We start from the raw sequence: 17,529 nt of genomic DNA, 5'->3' as shown, positions 1-17,529 counted from the left end.
TTAAAGTCTACAATTCACAGTCACATACATATATTATCTTAATGGTTTGTTCGAGTGTATAGAGGACTTGTTATTAGTGAGAATACTCTGTTAACACTTGTCATATACTCATATGGGTAAAGATGATATAATGAGTTTCACAATCTACGAGAATTGTTATGGATTGTCTTAAGCGACAAAAATATCCGCATTTATATGGATAACGAGGAATAGTTTGGATTTTGGCCTAAAATATTTATCTGAATCAGTACGTGTCTAGATTTATAGAGGTGTAAGGCAAATTTTAATTTTTTGTTTTTTTTTTGGTTTAAACTTTTTATTAATAATTTTATATATTATTATAAACTAAATTCTATTTTAAAGTAATAATTTAGTTATTTATTCTAGTTATATATGTATTAGTATAATGATATAAGTATATAGATGTAAGTGTATGATATTTTGTTTAAAATCCTAAAATTTAATCATACAATCTACTTATAATGGTTAAAACCACGTATAAAAGTTAATTTAACCTATTAATTAAACTACACGTTACAAAGATGTGGCCTTTAATTTTTGAAATTTTGTTAGTGGCTTAAAGCAAATGTCTTTTTTGAATAAGGGAATGCAACGGTTCTGATCTGAGTACTAGTAGTATTCAAAAGTAAGATAAATGTTGCATGTAATCTTATGGGGAAAGTTGAGTTAGAATAGTATTTAAAGCAAGGAATAGAAACGAGGTATAACTACATGATGAGTTAGTGCATGCCTAGGCCATGCAAATAGATACACAAATAGTCTCTGACTTTGTCTGCAAGTACGTTTGTATTGTTGTAGACAGTAATTATTGTCTTAAGACCACACGCTCTCTGTCAATAAAGGTTGTTTCCCAAAGAAAATCATGAACAGAAGAAGAATCAATTAGTATAAAAATTTCAATATGGTATAGTGGAAAAGAAAACGGAGATACATTATATATAATATATATATGCTCCGCTAGTTTCGACCATTGGATTGCAACTGTTGCATTTGTGGTGTTGCATAAACCTACGTGTTCATTTATAGCCCAATCAAAACTTTTCAAAGATTTTTCGTCAAAAACGAGTTGCAGAGTAAACCGTATATGGTGTTTGATTGGGTTTAAGACTTTGAGTGGTCCCAAAGAAGAAGAAAAAAAAGGAAGCAATTTGCTTTGGTCCGATATTCTCTTCAACCTCTTACATCTCTACTCTGGTCATCAGCAAAATCTCAAAAGACAAATATAATAAATTGATGTCTCTTCAACGACCCAATGGGAACTCGAGTTCGTCTTCTTCTCCCAAGAAGCACAAAACTGGTAGCTGTTTATTTGTATTTAATATTTGTTTATTTTTTGTTTTAGAGAATCTGAGATATAATTGGTCTGTATAATTTACAGAGGAGAGTGATGAGGAGTTGTTGATGGTTCCAGACATGGAAGCAGCTGGATCGACAGGTGTTCAAAGTAGCAGCGCAGAGGACGGAATCAACAATCCAGAGATTGACCAGACCCAGAACGGAATCTCAGCCGCCAAGCGCCGCCGTGGACGAAACCCAGTCGATAAAGAATACAGAAGCCTCAAAAGGTAAATTAATGAGCCAATACTGAAGCTGTGAAATTGAAATGTGAAACAGAGAGTGATGAATGTGGTTTTTGTTCTTGGAATTTCAGATTGTTGAGGAACAGAGTATCAGCACAACAAGCGAGGGAGAGAAAGAAAGTGTATGTGAGTGATTTGGAATCAAGAGCTAACGAGTTGCAGAACAACAATGATCAGCTTGAAGAGAAGATTTCTACTTTGATGAACGAGAACACAATGCTTCGCAAAATGCTTATTAACTCTAGGCCTAAAGCTGATGACAATCACTAAGAGAAAAAGAGAGAGAGAGAGAAGAGCCCTTTAGAATAATCCATTGTTTAATGTTGTATGATTATCTCTCTTTGTGTGTGTTATTCATATACAGTTTTTGTTCGAACAACATTCAATTTGAGCATTACTGACTCACTGTGACACTGCTGTCTCCAAAATTTTGAATTTTCTCTCCATGGATTAAAATGTGATTGAGAGATTTTGGAATAAGATTAGATGACTTAATTAGGCTTCTAAAGCGGTATTCAAATGTCACGGTGGGTCCCACGTGTTCTATGTGAATGAAACGAAGCGTCTGGTGAATTGTTTTCGTATAGTCCAAGCTGCTATATACAGTATATATATATATATATACAGTATGTGTGTAAATAGATTCCCTTCAGATTAATTACTTTAGGAATTTGATTTTGAAGATCACAAGGAAAGAATCATTTGGAAGCAATGGCGAATTTTGGGGAAGGGAGTAGAAGAGGAACCGGAGGGATGCTGCCTCTGCTGGCGCTTAGCGCCGTCGCGGAGTACTATAGGCTGCCGTGGAAACCGCCGGTGACGGCGGGTCTATTGGCCGCGAACACTCTCGTCTATCTCAGGCCGGCGTTTGTCGATCCGCTTATCCCTCACATCAGTGAGGTCTGGTTCAATCCCAACCTCATCCTCAAGGTAACCTCCTCAATTTCTTATTTCGCGATTGTTTTCTTTTAGAAATCGATTGCTCACTCGTAATTGCAATTTCGCCGATGTCGATCTGGAATTCGATTTCTGTAATGTATTCTTTTCTCTAGAATTCTTTTAGCAGTTTCTGGAGAATTCGGGATTTTTGTTCTTCGAGAAAGTAGCTTGACCTTAGAAGAATTCACAGTTTGTGCTTTGACTCTGCTGATCTAGAAAATTCTCATGAGTCTTTTGGTTTCAAGCTCGTTAATTCGCAAAGAAAAAGAATTTGGGTATCAACATACGCATTTGATCTTTCTCAACTTATTCTATTCTCTGATATCTTGTTTGATTGCTGTGTCTTTGTTGAACAGCACAAGGACTTGAAACGCTTCTTTCTATCAGCGTTCTACCATCTCAACGAGCCTCACCTAGTCTACAACATGATGTCCCTTCTCTGGAAAGGTATCAAGCTCGAGACATCCATGGGAAGCAGCGAGTTTGCTTCAATGGTCTTTGCGCTTCTTGGTATGTCCCAAGGAGTAACATTGCTCTTGGCTAAATCCCTCCACTTATTCTTCGACTACGAAAGAGCCTATTACCAAGAGTACTCCGTCGGATTCTCGGGCGTCCTCTTTGCTTTGAAAGTTGTTCTCAATGCTCAGGCTGAGGATTACACCAGCGTTTATGGCATCCTAGTTCCAACAAAGTACGCTGCTTGGGCAGAGCTGATTCTTGTGCAGATGTTTGTACCGAGCGCTTCGTTTCTTGGGCATTTAGGTGGAATCCTTGCTGGTATTCTATACATGAACCTGAAGGGTTCTCACTCAGGCTCAGATCCTGTGACCATGGTGGTTCAAGGTGTCACCCGAGCGGTGACTTGGCCCTTGAGGTTTCTGAACAGTATGGTTAGGTCTCGGAGGAGGAGGATTTCAGGGAGAGGAAGAGTGGGAAGAGGGCAGACTGGGATTGCAGGACCTGGTATCTGGAGATGCCAGTCGTGTACATATGACAATTCTGGTTGGCAAAGTGTTTGTGAGATGTGTGGCTCGGGGCGAGCTAGAGGAAACGGATGGTCAGTGAATCAGGGACCAGCACAGTCTTCTTCTAGTGATCTCCCTTTAGATGAGCTGCGCCGTCGAAGAGTAGAGAGGTTTAGTTGATCTGTGGAAGCATACTTAGAGCTGAGGAAGAACTGTGAATGAAGCTTAGCTGAATCATTCAAAATGCATTGGCATATGATTAGAGGGCTTAGTTGTAGTTTTTTTCAACCTGTATGTCTTCTCTTTTGTTGTTAAAGTTTTGGTTCCAGGTGAACTGGTCCTTGATGACTTTCACAAATTAAAGTATATACTTGATCATCCATCAGTGAATCTCCAGCGTTTGAAAGATTTAAGTTTTCCGGTTACTGAAAAAGGGTAAATTTAGGCCTAAGTTGAATGGACTTCTGATGCTTTTCTGTTTCTGGGTTCTTTGTGAGTTTGATACCTTTCTCTCTTTAGCAAGTTCTCTTTATACAAACACCTCTCTAAAGCAATGATCTAGTTTCCATGAATCTATAACTGTTGTTCCCTTAGATCAGTGGTACACCTGAGAGGCCAAGGCTCTTTGCTCAAACAAGCATATTTACGTTCAAGTGATTGATGATACCAAGATGCACACTCTAGCTTCAGCTTCAACCAAGCAGAAACCTGTCTCTGACGAGTTTGACTACACAGCTGGTCCCACCATTGTAAGTTCTTCATTACCCCTAGGCCATGAATTTAACTGCAACCTGTCTACACAATTTACATATCTTGATCTCCTTTGTTTATGGGTGAATGAGACAAACACTGTTTAAAGTTGAATCGCTTTGGAATTGAGTAGGAGGTGGCGAAGAAAGTTGGCCAAACTATAGCAAATTCTGTGCGGAGAAAGGGATCACAAAGGCCGTGGTGGTTACCTTTACCACGGACGCATAGAGGCCGTGGTGGTTACCTTTACCTTCACAACGGGAACACGGTCTTCAGTTTTAACTGTTGTTTTCTTCTGGGAAATTTGAATGCAGAGATAAATCATGATTGGGTTGAAATGTAGATTAGTCAGCCTGTAACAGTGTTGGCCTTGTCCTCTATAGTGTGTTCAGTTGTTTTTACTATTTTATGCATCTCATGAATGTTTACATATTGTGTATTCTATATTATCTGTCTGATTCATACAAGACATCAAAATGCTCATATCCAAGGAGGCATGAACAAGTGCTTGCAAATTTAGAAACAAAAGGACAAAACAGAGACGAAAACGACGGCGCAGAGTAAGCAGTTCATATCTGTGAAGGAGAGATGCGATTTGGTTGGAAGTTAAGTAACTGACAGCCTATAAATAGAAAAGGTGCGAGGTGTATGCCCACCCTGGAGATGGTATGCCCTCCTCAGTCTCGTCCTCCTATTATTAGCAATATCGACATTTTTAGTTTAATAGTTTTCTGTTTCTCCCTTTTAATATCCTCACTTGTTGAAGTGGATTCTATTTATGACAAACAGAGACATAACTGAATAAATCCGGTTTCCTTTCTCCTCCTGTTCAAGTCTCATTCCTCGCTCGGCGATGCAATGAGGGAGCAGCCAAGGCATTCTTGAAAGGTTGAAGCAGTGTCCTCGTTTCACGACCGATCCATCAACCCGTAAAGTTAGATCTCGACTAGGATGGCCAGCACCAATGTTACAGGGCATTGCCCGGGTCCAATGAAGGCTACTTCTAATGGAGCCTTTCAAAACGAAAGCCCTCTTGATTTCGCACTTCCTCTGATCATCCTACAGATCTGCTTGGTGGTTGTGTTTACAAGGCTGTTAGCTTACTTGCTAAAACCTCTCAAACAACCACGGGTCATTGCTGAGATCATTGTGAGTTTTCCTTCGATATCCATCTTTTTCAGTGATAATTTATATCACATAGTATGAGATTAAAATGGATGGTTTTGCAGGGAGGGATACTGCTTGGACCTACTGCTCTGGGACGAAGCAAGGTGTATCTTGACACCATCTTCCCAAAGAAGAGCATGACCGTTTTAGACACGCTTGCAAACATCGGTCTTTTGTTTTTCTTGTTTCTAGTTGGGCTTGAGCTTGACTTTTCAGCCATCAGAAAAACAGGAAAGAAATCACTATTGATAGCCGTAGCTGGGATCTCACTTCCATTCATAATGGGTGTAGGCACGTCTTTTGTTCTCAGCTCCACCATAAGCAAAGGAGTCCATCAGCTTCCATTTATAGTCTTCATGGGTGTTGCCTTATCAATCACTGCCTTCCCTGTGCTTGCTCGTATCCTAGCTGAGCTAAAGCTTCTAACAACCGACATTGGACGTATGGCGATGTCTGCAGCGGGAGTGAATGATGTTGCAGCTTGGATACTCCTTGCGCTTGCGATTGCTCTCTCAGGAGATGATAGTTCTCCTCTAGTACCTCTTTGGGTTCTTCTTTGTGGATCTGGATTTGTGATCTTTGCAGTTGTGGCAATCAAACCTCTGCTTGCTTATATGGCTAGACGATGTCCTGAAGGAGAGCCTGTGAAGGAACTATATGTCTGTGTCACTCTAACCTTGGTTTTAGCGGCAAGCTTTTTGACAGACACTATTGGGATACACGCGCTGTTCGGGGCGTTTGTCATAGGTATTGTAACTCCTAAAGAAGGACCGTTTTGCAGAGTTTTGACTGAGAAGATAGAGGATCTTGTCTCAGGGCTTCTTCTACCGCTTTATTTTGCATCTAGCGGTCTCAAAACTGATGTAACAACGATAAGGGGAGCGCAATCATGGGGACTTCTAGCTCTTGTAATACTCACCACTTGTTTCGGGAAGATTGTAGGAACCGTTGGTGCCTCGTTGCTCTGCAAGGTTCCTTTCAGAGAAGCCATGGCACTTGGAGTCCTTATGAACACCAAAGGTTTAGTAGAGCTCATTGTTCTAAACATTGGCAAGGACCGCAAGGTACAGATTAATTTAGTGAAACGCCATAATATATATGACTAAGCAAAAATGTTAAAAACTCTTTGAGTAATCTAACTAACGAATTTTTATTGTGAGCAGGTGCTGAATGATCAAGCGTTTGCGATCTTAGTCCTAATGGCATTGTTCACAACTTTCATCACAACTCCACTTTTGATGGCGATTTACAAGCCTGCAAGAAAAGGAGCACCATACAAGCATAGAACAATCCAAAGAAAAGATCATGATTCCGAGCTACGTATACTTGCTTGCTTCCACAGCACCCGAAACATCCCTACACTGATCAATCTGATCGAATCGTCAAGAGGAACAGGCCAGAAGGGACGTCTCTGTGTTTACGCCATGCATCTAATGGAGCTCTCTGAGAGGTCATCAGCGATCGCGATGGTTCACAAAGCTCGGAACAACGGACTACCAATCTGGAACAAGATCGAGAGATCAGCTGATCAAATGGTGATTGCCTTCGAGGCTTACCAGCATCTCCGAGCTGTAGCGGTTAGACCAATGACTGCAATCTCTGACCTGAAAAGCATCCACGAGGACATATGCACAAGCGCGCATCAGAAACGAGTGGCGATGATTCTGCTTCCGTTTCACAAGCATCAACGAGTGGACGGATCGATGGAGTCGATAGGACATGGGTTCCATGTAGTGAACCAACGGGTCTTGCAACGTGCTCCTTGCTCCGTGGGGATTCTCGTGGACAGAGGACTCGGAGGAACCTCACAGGTCGTAGCCAGCGAAGTTGCTTACAAAGTTGTGGTTCCGTTTTTCGGAGGCCTAGACGACAGAGAAGCTCTGGCCTACGGGATGAAGATGATGGAGCATCCAGGGATCACACTAACCGTTCTCAAATTCGCAGCTGCGAGAGGAGGGACATTGAAGAGGTTCGATGGAGGCGAAGAAGACGAGAAGGAGAAGAAAGAGAAAGAGGTCGACGAAGAGTTTTTGAGGGAGTTGATGAACGATCCAAGAGGGAATGAGTCTTGTGCTTACGAGGAGAGAGTCGTTGAGAGCAAAGACGATGTGACCGCGACGCTTAAAGCGATGAGCAAATGCAATCTGTTCGTCGTCGGGAGAAACGCTGCGGTTGCTTCGTTGGTTAACAGTACAGATTGTCCTGAGTTAGGACCAGTTGGACGTTTGTTGTCGTCATCGGAGTTTTCGAAAACCGCGTCGGTGCTTATCGTTCAGGGATACGATCCTGCGGCGGATACACGGCCGCTCGTGGTGGAAGATGATAGTTATGAACAGTCTTCCAGAGATATTGCAGACTCAACCGTCTGATCGGATCAAAACAGATTTATTACAGAGGAACGAGCAGATGGCGAGCGAGAGGCTAAAATGACATAATCCAGAAAAAAGTTGGCTCAAACTCCATAATTCTAAAATGAATTTTATTTCGATTTTTTTTAATAAAGAAAACTGTGGAAAGTCTTTCCTTCTCCTTGTTATCTCTTATAATTACAATAAAACCAGGATCATATCCACTTTTTTTGAGACCCACCTACTAACATATTTTATTTTTTATTTATTAATTATCTAAATTTTTTCTCTCTTCTCCAGCAATTTTTTTAATTTTTTTAATTCTTGTTTTTAATTATTCTTAATTTTTTTTTTCTACTCATCTTCATCATCGTTATTTCGACTAAAAATTCCAAAAATCATCAAAATTACATCTTTATCATCCAAACTTTTCCTCTTCATCCTCTGCAATCAGTTTCTTATCTTTATCCCCTCTCCTCACCACCATTGTTAAAACTTCAAAACCCAATTATGTTTTTATTTGGAGATTTAGAGATTTCACAATTTAGGGATTAATATACCAAAATTGTTTGTTCATTATGCAAATCGGGTTAGTAACCCAGATTTATGTGACAATTAGGTTTTTTTATAGGTAATTTATCGAATATAGTTGTTGAATCGTAGTGATTCTTAAGAAAATTGGAATAAAACCCGAGTTCATCACCAAATCTGCAGAGGAGGACAACTGGTACGAATGGTACAACTAAGAGATATATGACAACTAGTACAACTGGTACAACTATGAGATAGAGGACAACTGGTACAAATAGATAACTAAGACAACTTAAATAATTGCTGATTGAAAATACTTTTATAATAATTGCAAATCGGGTTGGTAATCTAGTTTTATGTGACGATTAGGTATTTGCATGGATAATTTCTTAAATATAGTTGTTGAATCATAGTGATTCTTAGGTAAATTATAATTATACCTGAGTTCATCACCAAATCTGTAGAGAATGACAATTGATACGAATGGTACAACTAAGAGATAAGAGAACAACTAATATAACTAGTACAACTGTGAGATACAGGATAACTAGTACAAATGGATAGTACTAAGACAGCTTGAATAATTGTTAATTGGAAAATTTTTATTATATTTTCAAGAAATGAACATCAGCCACACAAACAATTCAATAGATTTTATATCATTTAATACCTCAAATTTGGAATAGATAGCTTATTCGATATTAGTAGATAAAATACTGTATGTAAGAATATTGCGATATATGAAACTAAACAGCTTTGAAGTAGATAATTTATATGGAGAATGAATTGCACACATAAATAAAACTAAGTGGAGTATTTCTGATAATATACAAGAATTGTTTGTCTTACTGCTGAATTACACCAAAACAAAAATAAAAAAATGGGCTTTATTCTCCAAAAAACGTTGCTGAAAGACGAAAAATGGATAATAAATTAGATAAGTGGTTTCAGAGCAAAAGTAGCATGTAAACTTAATTTGTGTATGTTTTCGGGTTTGTTTTATCCGAAAATATTTTATTTTAGCTAAAAAATTACATTTTAGCTGAGAAATATTCATTCTGGATATCCACATTATTCATTTTAGCAGAGAAAATCTTTTCCAATAAGGATAAACAATGTACAGTTAGACACGTATATACAATTATCTGTAACTATTTAATTTAAAAACAAGGTACAGCTAAATGAACGATTCAACTTATTTTAGTCTTAGAGTGTACAAGAGTATTTTGAAGTTATTTGTATTTTGGATTTCTTAGATTTCTTAGATTTCTTGCATTACTATTTATTTTGGAGTTATTTATATTTTGAATTTTTTGAATTTCTTTGATTTCTTTGATTTCTTGCATTACTATTTATTTTGGAGTTATTTTTATTTTGGAAATATTTGATTTCTTGCATTAATATTTTTAATTTCTTCAGGACAACTAGGTGCAACTTGGTGCAATTACTTAATGAATTTCTCCAGAGCAACTAAGTGCAACTAGGTACAATTACCTTATGAATTTTTCTAGGACAACTAGGTGCAACTCGGGACAACTATATTTTAATTGTAGTGTTAATACATTTTTTCCAGTTGTTCCTTAATATAAATTATTTTTTTGTAGTTGTCCACATTACTTTCGACTACTGAAGTCTATTTACAATATTTTCATACTAAAATTTATGCAAAATCATAATTAAGTACAAATATAGAAGTTTCATGATCTAACTTCTATGGTACAACTAAGTACAACTATGGACAACTAAGTATAACTATTCACATCCACGAAGTTGTATAAAGTTATCCTTACTTGTCCAGTTGTCTTTTGCTTATTCACATCCACGAAGCTAGAGAACACGTGCCCCAACAAAAATAGACATGTGCGCAGTCAAAATACCACGTACGCCGTCAATTTTATCCATAGTTGTACCTAATTGTCCGGTTGTCCAAAATTTTTCATAGTTGTCCTTTGACGATTTTAGCATTTTTCCAGTTGTCCTGAAATATAAATTATTATTTTGTAGTTGTCCACATGATTTTCGACTATTGCAGTTCATTTACAAGGTTTTCATAACACAAATTACGCAAAATCATGTATTTGCATCTTTTCCATCAAAAGATTGTTAACATTATGAAAGTTTTCCTTGTATCATAAGGGATGTTTGATATGAAACCAATAATATATATTAGGAAAATGATAATTTTATTTTATCCATGTTATTAATATTGTTCCTTATAGTTTAAGACATGTTTGCATTTCTTAAGTATATTTTTTCTTTATATATTATTAATTTTAAAAAGATTAAGGAGTTGCATAAAGTTATCCTTACTTGTCCAGTTGTCCCTTCCTTATTCACTTCCACAAAATTGCATATAGTTGTACATACATGTCCAGTTGTACCTTGTTTATTTCTATTCATAAAGCATTTTCAGCCAAAAATGAAATCTTCTAGACTAGATTGATTTTCCTAAGTGTCGAGATGTTTGTCAAAGTAACACATACACCTATGTGCACAATCAATTTTTCTACATAATTGTACCTAATTGTCTAGTTGTCTGAAAATCTTAATAATTGTTTTTTTGAGATTTTAGCGTTTACATTGATTTTCAACCATTAATTTTTATTTACGAGGTTTTCATATTACAAGTTATGTAAAATCATATATTTTTTCTTTTTTGTTTCATAACATGATTAACAACATAACATAGATGAAATAAGTTATATGCTCTAAATATGAGATAGTAAATGATATAACATAGATGAAATTTCTTGAAATCTATTAAAATGTTTGTGTGGCTGATGTTCATTATCTCATAAACATAGAATAAAAAAAATACTCAGTTAACAATTATTCCAGTTGTCTTCTATCTATGAGTTGTACCATTTGTACCAGTTGTCCTCACCTCTTAGTTATACCATTTGTACCAGTTGTCCTCTATCTCTTAGTTGTACCATTTGTACCAGTTGTCCTCTATCTCTTAGTTGTACCATTTGTACCAGTTGTCCTCCTCTGCAAATTTGGTAATGAACTCGGATTTCAATTCTAAACTACCTAAAAATCACTATGATTTAACAACTAAACTTGACAAATCACCAATGTAAAGATCTAATCTTCATATAAAACTTGTTTCCCAACCGAATCTGGTTACCAAAACAAGCAAATTTTGCAAATTCAATCTCTAAATTTTGAAATCCCTAAATTCTGAAATAAGAACAATCTACCCAGTTTTAAAGCTTCAACAATGGCAGAATAAAAAAGAGTTAAGAACAATGAATTGTTTGCAGCAGAAGAGGAGGAAGAGGAAGAGGAAGAGGAGGATGAGAAGGTTCAACAACAAGAATGAGATTTAGCAGATTTGAGGTTGAAGAAGAAGAGAAAAATTAGAAAGAAAATCATATTTTTATTAATTTTCGTTTTAATTTTAATATATTAATTATGAATTTATTTAAACATTAATTTTGGGTAAAATCAAAGATGCCACAACATTATTTCATTAAGGGCAAAATCGGAATTGCATATACATTATGGCATCTAGACTCCTTTATGGCACAATAGATTTTTCTTTTCTAAATTATGACATATTGGCCATTGATTAAAATGCCATAATGTAGAAAAAAGGCCAAAATGCCATAATTGTAATAATTAATTTAATTTTAATTTTTGTTTAAATCCAAAACCCTGGAAAAACCTACCCTTTCCTTGATATTTCGATTTATTTACAGTAAAATCAGGGTCAAACCCATCTAGTTTCGGTTAATCCATTAACCCGACCCATTCAAAATTATTTTAATTATTTGAATTAAATATTTATGAAAACCGTTTTTTCTTTTCATTTTCTAGGTTTTCCTCTTTTCTCTTCCTTTTCTTTTCATTTATTTGGAACGAAACCTTCTTCTTCATTCTCACTTCTTCATTCACACTTCTTTGAGAAACCGATTCGCGAAAACACAGCAAAACCGTTAAAGCACTAGGGCTTTATAAACTTGTAGAATCGTTTTCTTCTGGCGAAAATCGCGAAAAGGGTGAATCTCGAATCTCCGATTTATGGCGAAGGTGAGAAACAAAGGTCAAGTGTATGAGTCTTCTTCTTCAGCGGCGGAAGTCCAAAACCCGCCGGAAAACGAAAAAGAGAGACCTGAAAGTCGGCCGGAAGGAAATGCGGCTGAAATTGAAGACCCAGAAAACGGGAACCCTAACAATCCGGCGGAAGGGAACCCAACTCCGACGGAAATTGAGGAACCCCGGCGGGAAGGAAGGGCTGCGGAGGAAATCGCAGACCCACAAATCGAGAATCATCCTGAAATTGAGAACGCCGAAATGAGCATGGCCACACCAACGACAAACGATGGTGACGGGGAATTAGCAGGAGAAGATGTAGCAGAGGAGAAGGAAAATGATAAGGAAAACAAAGAGGAAGTGGAAGAGAACCAAGAGGAAAAGGAAGAGAACAATGAGGAAGAGGAAGAGAACAATGAGGAAGAGAACAATGAGGAAGAGAAAGAGGAAGAGAACGATGAGGAAGAGGAAGAGAACAATGAGGAAGAGAAAGAGGAAGAGAACGAAGAGGAACCCAACCAAGAGGAAGAGGCGATAGGAGGTGAAGAGGAAGATGGTACTGCGCCTGCGCAAGAGGAAGAGGAAGCGGAAGAGAACCAAGAAGAGAAGGATGAAGCGCCAGCCAATGTCAACGAAGAGGAAGGAGAAATGCTAGAGGAGGAAGGAGGAATGAAAGAGGTACGTTTTAGACTCCCATCCTTGGTAATATTGTAGATTATTGTCTGTTTGGTATGTAGACAACTAGGACAACTATGTAGTAACACGTATGTTTGGGCTGCGGACAAATAGGACAATTTTGTGGCTTAAGATTTTTTTGGTATTAGGACAACTGGGACAACATATAGTTATAGTGTATAGGACAACTGGGACAACTTAGAATTATTGAACGTGTGTGGACAACTGAGACAATTACTCGTTTACAGTATTTATTGGACAACTGGGACAACTTGTCGGACTAATATATATAGGTTTTTATGGACAATTGGGACAACAAGTTTAACTAATTTATATTACTCTTCTGAAATTCAGGATGCCGATGATGAAATGATGCCAATGGGGCCTGAGAAGCTTTATTTTGGTCCAAGCGAATATAGCAAGGCGTGTAAGATAATTACAAGATGTGCAGTTAAGAGTGTACTTGATGTGATCGGGGAGCTACCTGAAGAGATGGAGTGGTTCAAATCGCATCCCCAATTCAAGCACCTGTTTCATATGTATAAGGAGCCAAATCATATGATTCAAGGGTTGTGGATGCTTCTTCTTCACACAGCTTATACTGAGAAGCAAAATGAGGCGTGGTTTGTGGTAAATGGAGCGCCTATTCGATACTCTTTGAGGGAGCATGCACTGCTATGTGGTCTTGACTGCCATGAATACCCTGCGAATTATAAGAAGTTGGGTAAGCTGAACTTTGTAAAAAAGCATTTTGGCAGGGATGACAAAATCAAGATCGGAGAAGTGGAAGCAAAGCTAGCAGAAATGAAGGAACCCTCTTTGGACAGGAAGAGGATGGCACTACTTTTGTTTCTATGCAAAGTATTGAAGGCGAAGTCAAAGCTTGACGGAAACATTGACCCATTCTTGCTCGCAGCAGCCGGAGATCTGAAGCTGTGCAAAACGTTTCCTTGGGGGTGTTACACGTTTGACGAGACTATAAGGGAGATCCAGCGTGTGGTTACTAAGCTCAATGGCAGCGTAAAGCCTAAAGGAGCTGAATGCACAATCGGTGGTTTCATTCTTCCTCTACAGGTATGTCTTTGTTAATAGATTATCTGTTTGGTATGTGGACGACTAGGACAACTTTTTAGATTAATATATGTTAGGTCGATGGACAACATGGACAAGTAGGATAACTATTTAGTTTGTAATTTAATTTGGTATGTGGACAACTCGGACAAATGGGACAACTATTTAGTTAGTAATTTAATTTCAGGTATGTGGACAACTCGGACAAATGGGACAACTATTTAGTTGTAATTTAATTTGGTATGTGGACAACTAGGACAACTGGGACAAATATTCAGATTGATTTATGTTTTGACTTTGTAGATTCTTGCGTTTGAGTGCATTCCAAGTCTGGGAAAGAGGTTTCGTGTAGCTGTCCATGCTGAGCCTAACTGTCCAAGGATTTGCAAGCATAGGTTCACTGATGTAGCCATGAGAGGTATTCCTTTGGATTACATCAACCAAGCTATTGGCACTAGTGCTGAGGTCAGTGATTTTTTGATTATTGCTATTAGCTTGATATTAAACATGGTTGGTGATGAAATGTAATAAGTGGTATTTGTTGATATTATCAGGACATTAGTAGCATTTTGGAGGCTGACTCGGATGAAGAAGAGCTTTTGGCTGAGATCGCAGATCCTGGATTCGATGATGGTATCGGATATATTGACATAACCATTGAGGGCTGGATGGATTACTTAACCAATAAGAAGAAAAAGATTGTTTGGAGAGAGCTGTATGAGGCTGATATTGCTTCTCAGGTTCAAGTCCCTGCTATGGAACCAAGGGAAGATGAGCCCATATCAGTGGCTCAGCTGAATGTGTCATTGGTGGAGCTGAAGGCGTCATTGGTGGAGCTGAAGGCGTCAATGGAGAAGAAGCAAGAGGAGATTGTAGAGAAGGTAGAAGGAATGGATAGAAGATTGAAAACTCTTGAGGGGATGGTACATCCATCAGGACGAGTCTCCGATACATCACGACCATGCTCACCAGTCCACTCGCCGAGTCCAACACGATCACCAGCGCCACCAGCGCCACCAGCCTCAGAGCACTCTCCACTTGTACCCGATCCTCCAGCTGTTGCCACCACACCTCTTGCACCAGGTCCCTCCTTATACGCACCACGTTCACCGACAATGGAAGAACACAGAGAGGCAATGAGACTCATTGTATACGAACCGGGCAAAGGACCATTTAAGAGGACGAAGAAAGGCTATAGGAAGAAACCTCAACCAAGCGAGGGCCCAAGCGAGGTCCCACAACGCCCTAAGAGAACCCAAGCTAAATCCAGACATGTGTCATCCCCTTTTACTGAAGAGAGACTGGCTAAGAAGAAGAAGAACTGATAACTTATTTGATAACTTATGGTTTTAGGATAACTTATGCTCTTATGAACTTATGTTTATTTGATATCTTATGCTTTTGGATATGGCTTATTTGATACTTATTTGATAACTTATGCTTTTGATAACTTATGCTTTTGGGATATTTATGGGGTTAGGTTGGACACTATTAGTATGTAATTTAATTTTGGTATGTGGACAACTCGGACAATAGGACAACTATAGTTGTAATTTAATTTTGGTATGTGGACAACTCGGACAAATAGGACAACTAATAGTTGTAATTTAATTTTGGTCTGTGGACAACTCGGACAAATAGGACAACTAATAGTTGTAATTTAATTTTGGTATGTGGACAACTAAGACAACAGGGACAATTATTAAACATAATGATAACATTGGACAACAAGGACAATTATTAATGTTTGGACAACTGGAACAATAACTGGGACAACAATAAGCATATATAGACATAGTAGGGGGAATCCAAATCCAAACCCCTGAACAATACAAAATTCTACTTGAAAAGATATGAAAACACAGCAAACAACATGAAAAAAGCGATTATCACATATCCATCACCTCGGTTGGCAATCAATTCCTTCATCCTTCCAATCTCTCTTTCCATCCCAGATAGTTGCTCTCTGAGTTGCCTAATTTCGGATTGATGTGTCTCAAACGAGCTAGTCTCAAGAAGGCAGTTTCGGACAACTCCCATGTTATGCAAACTTTGCATCCCAGATGTGGCATTATCAACTCGAATTTTCAGAGTTGATAGCTCTTCTGTAACCGCGTCCTCCCACCATATCCATATGTGGTTATGATTCAGGCAAGGCCTCTTATAATAGTGAAGCGAAAATCAGTAAATTCGCCATATTCTAAACCCTAAAATAAAATTCATCTAAATCTAAAATTGTAGAAATAACCTAAAATCCAAAAGTTTTTACCTCAAATGTCTAATCTGGGCAAGTGTACATTTTTCTTCCTCGGGTGGCTTCTGACTTCGAATCCCTGATAACCATCAGGAGACCACACCAACACGATTCTCTCATACCATCTTCTCCATCAGCTCGGTAATATGAACTATCCCACGAGTGCCTAGAAGAAGAAGAACCCGAACTGTAGCTTGGCATCTTGTTGTCCAGCGGCGGCCGCTAAACCCTAGATTTCGATTTGGGGGAAATTCTGTTTTTTCTTCTCTAAGAATTCCTTATAAAGGAGCGAGCCTACTGATCAAAACGCTGAGTTTCATTCTAATATATGGCGGCGCCGCAAATATTAATTTAACATGTGCTTAACGCGCTCAATACCGAAAATAACACATAGTTGTACCGATACGTCCTATTGTCCAAAATTGGTCATAGTTGTCCATTTTGATTATTCTACTTGTCCGGTAACATAAATCTGTATTTAATAGTTGTCCAGGGGACGATAGACTCATGGTTACTATTTACTATTACATTGCAAGGAAATTTGATCAAAATCATATAAATTTTGTTTTACCCTTTGTAAGATGCTCCATTATGAAAGAGTTACATGTATCATATGAGGATGTTGATGTGAAACCCATACATTGTTTCAACAAACCGATAATATCAAAGAGTTACATGTATCATTTGGTTTAATTTGTTAGGTTAACAAGAAACCTTACGTAGTTGTACCAACTTGTCCAGAAATCCAGTACATATAAGAAATACAAAAAAACATAACGTAGTTGTACCAACTTGTCCAGTTGTCCCAAAAAATTCAAAATCCAAAAAAACTCTAAACATAACTTAGTTGTACCAACTTGTCCGGTTGCACCTGAGAGTTAAACTACATCAAAATACAAAAAAACATAACGTAGTTGTACCTACTTGTCCAGTTGTCCCAAAAAATGCAAAATCCAAAAAAACTTTAAACATAACTTAGTTGTACCAACTTGTCCGGTTGCACCTGAGAGTTAAACTACATTAAAATACAAAAAAACATAACGTAGTTGTACCAACTTGTCCAGTTGTCCCAAAAAATGCAAAATCCAAAAGAACTCTAAACATAACTTAGTTGTACCAACTTGTCCGGGTTGCACCTGAGAGTTAAACTACATCAAAATACAAAGACCACAAACAAACTAAATTGGGTT

At 37.9% G+C, this 17,529-nt stretch overlaps 4 protein-coding genes across 5 annotated transcripts in view; 3 read left to right on the top strand and 1 right to left on the bottom strand.

Moving 5' to 3' along the window:
* Nucleotides 1-1,076: 1,076 nt before the first annotated feature.
* Nucleotides 1,077-2,010, top strand: LOC18024458 (transcription factor HY5-like). 2 transcript variants are annotated; one of them, XM_006406649.2, is made up of 3 exons: nucleotides 1,077-1,318; nucleotides 1,400-1,586; nucleotides 1,673-2,010. In XM_006406649.2, the coding sequence occupies exons 1-3, from the start codon at nucleotides 1,255-1,257 to the stop codon at nucleotides 1,869-1,871; spliced, it is 450 nt and encodes a 149-aa protein (XP_006406712.1). In that variant the 5' UTR covers nucleotides 1,077-1,254; the 3' UTR covers nucleotides 1,872-2,010. The 2 variants fall into 2 exon arrangements, with proteins under 2 accessions (XP_006406712.1, XP_024015075.1); XM_024159307.1 differs by having other exon boundaries at nucleotides 1,108-1,318; nucleotides 1,433-1,586.
* A 144-nt stretch (nucleotides 2,011-2,154) lies between these two features.
* Nucleotides 2,155-3,887, top strand: LOC18024706 (rhomboid-like protein 14, mitochondrial). The gene is made up of 2 exons (XM_006406648.2): nucleotides 2,155-2,531; nucleotides 2,897-3,887. Exons 1-2 carry the CDS (start codon nucleotides 2,313-2,315, stop codon nucleotides 3,683-3,685), a joined length of 1,008 nt encoding a protein of 335 aa, XP_006406711.1. The 5' UTR covers nucleotides 2,155-2,312; the 3' UTR covers nucleotides 3,686-3,887.
* Nucleotides 3,888-5,061: 1,174 nt separating this feature from the next.
* Nucleotides 5,062-7,880, top strand: LOC18024705 (cation/H(+) antiporter 19). The gene is made up of 3 exons (XM_006406647.2): nucleotides 5,062-5,404; nucleotides 5,485-6,486; nucleotides 6,586-7,880. Exons 1-3 carry the CDS (start codon nucleotides 5,207-5,209, stop codon nucleotides 7,789-7,791), a joined length of 2,406 nt encoding a protein of 801 aa, XP_006406710.1. The 5' UTR covers nucleotides 5,062-5,206; the 3' UTR covers nucleotides 7,792-7,880.
* Nucleotides 7,881-17,171: 9,291 nt separating this feature from the next.
* The window catches only part of LOC112088890, a 2,594-nt gene continuing 2,236 nt past the window's right edge, over nucleotides 17,172-17,529 (bottom strand). Inside the window, exons 3-5 of the mRNA XM_024159260.1 lie at nucleotides 17,461-17,487; nucleotides 17,325-17,354; nucleotides 17,172-17,222 (exon numbers count right to left, since the gene is read on the bottom strand). Of these exons, the coding sequence (XP_024015028.1) occupies nucleotides 17,172-17,222; nucleotides 17,325-17,354; nucleotides 17,461-17,487 (108 nt within the window). The remainder of the gene's footprint in view (nucleotides 17,223-17,324; nucleotides 17,355-17,460; nucleotides 17,488-17,529) is intronic.

This window comes from Eutrema salsugineum, unplaced genomic scaffold, assembly GCF_000478725.1.
Source record: "Eutrema salsugineum unplaced genomic scaffold, Eutsalg1_0 scaffold_13, whole genome shotgun sequence".
Classification (NCBI taxonomy): domain Eukaryota; kingdom Viridiplantae; phylum Streptophyta; class Magnoliopsida; order Brassicales; family Brassicaceae; genus Eutrema; species Eutrema salsugineum.
The sequence above is the reverse complement of the archived record's forward strand: the minus strand, read 5'-3'. Positions and strand labels throughout refer to the sequence as shown.

What these genes read in the sequence shown, in the direction of transcription:
- LOC18024458 (XM_006406649.2), top strand. Translation starts at nt 1,255, where the DNA reads ATGTCTCTTCAACGACCCAATGGGAACTCGAGTTCGTCTTCTTCTCCC. An exon ending in TCCCAAGAAGCACAAAACTG is followed by an intron (nt 1,319 to 1,399) that starts GTAGCTGTTTAT and finishes TATAATTTACAG; the next exon opens with AGGAGAGTGATGAGGAGTTG. An exon ending in GAATACAGAAGCCTCAAAAG is followed by an intron (nt 1,587 to 1,672) that starts GTAAATTAATGA and finishes TTGGAATTTCAG; the next exon opens with ATTGTTGAGGAACAGAGTAT.
- LOC18024706 (XM_006406648.2), top strand. Translation starts at nt 2,313, where the DNA reads ATGGCGAATTTTGGGGAAGGGAGTAGAAGAGGAACCGGAGGGATGCTG. An exon ending in ATCCCAACCTCATCCTCAAG is followed by an intron (nt 2,532 to 2,896) that starts GTAACCTCCTCA and finishes TTTGTTGAACAG; the next exon opens with CACAAGGACTTGAAACGCTT.
- LOC18024705 (XM_006406647.2), top strand. Translation starts at nt 5,207, where the DNA reads ATGGCCAGCACCAATGTTACAGGGCATTGCCCGGGTCCAATGAAGGCT. An exon ending in GGGTCATTGCTGAGATCATT is followed by an intron (nt 5,405 to 5,484) that starts GTGAGTTTTCCT and finishes ATGGTTTTGCAG; the next exon opens with GGAGGGATACTGCTTGGACC. An exon ending in ACATTGGCAAGGACCGCAAG is followed by an intron (nt 6,487 to 6,585) that starts GTACAGATTAAT and finishes TATTGTGAGCAG; the next exon opens with GTGCTGAATGATCAAGCGTT.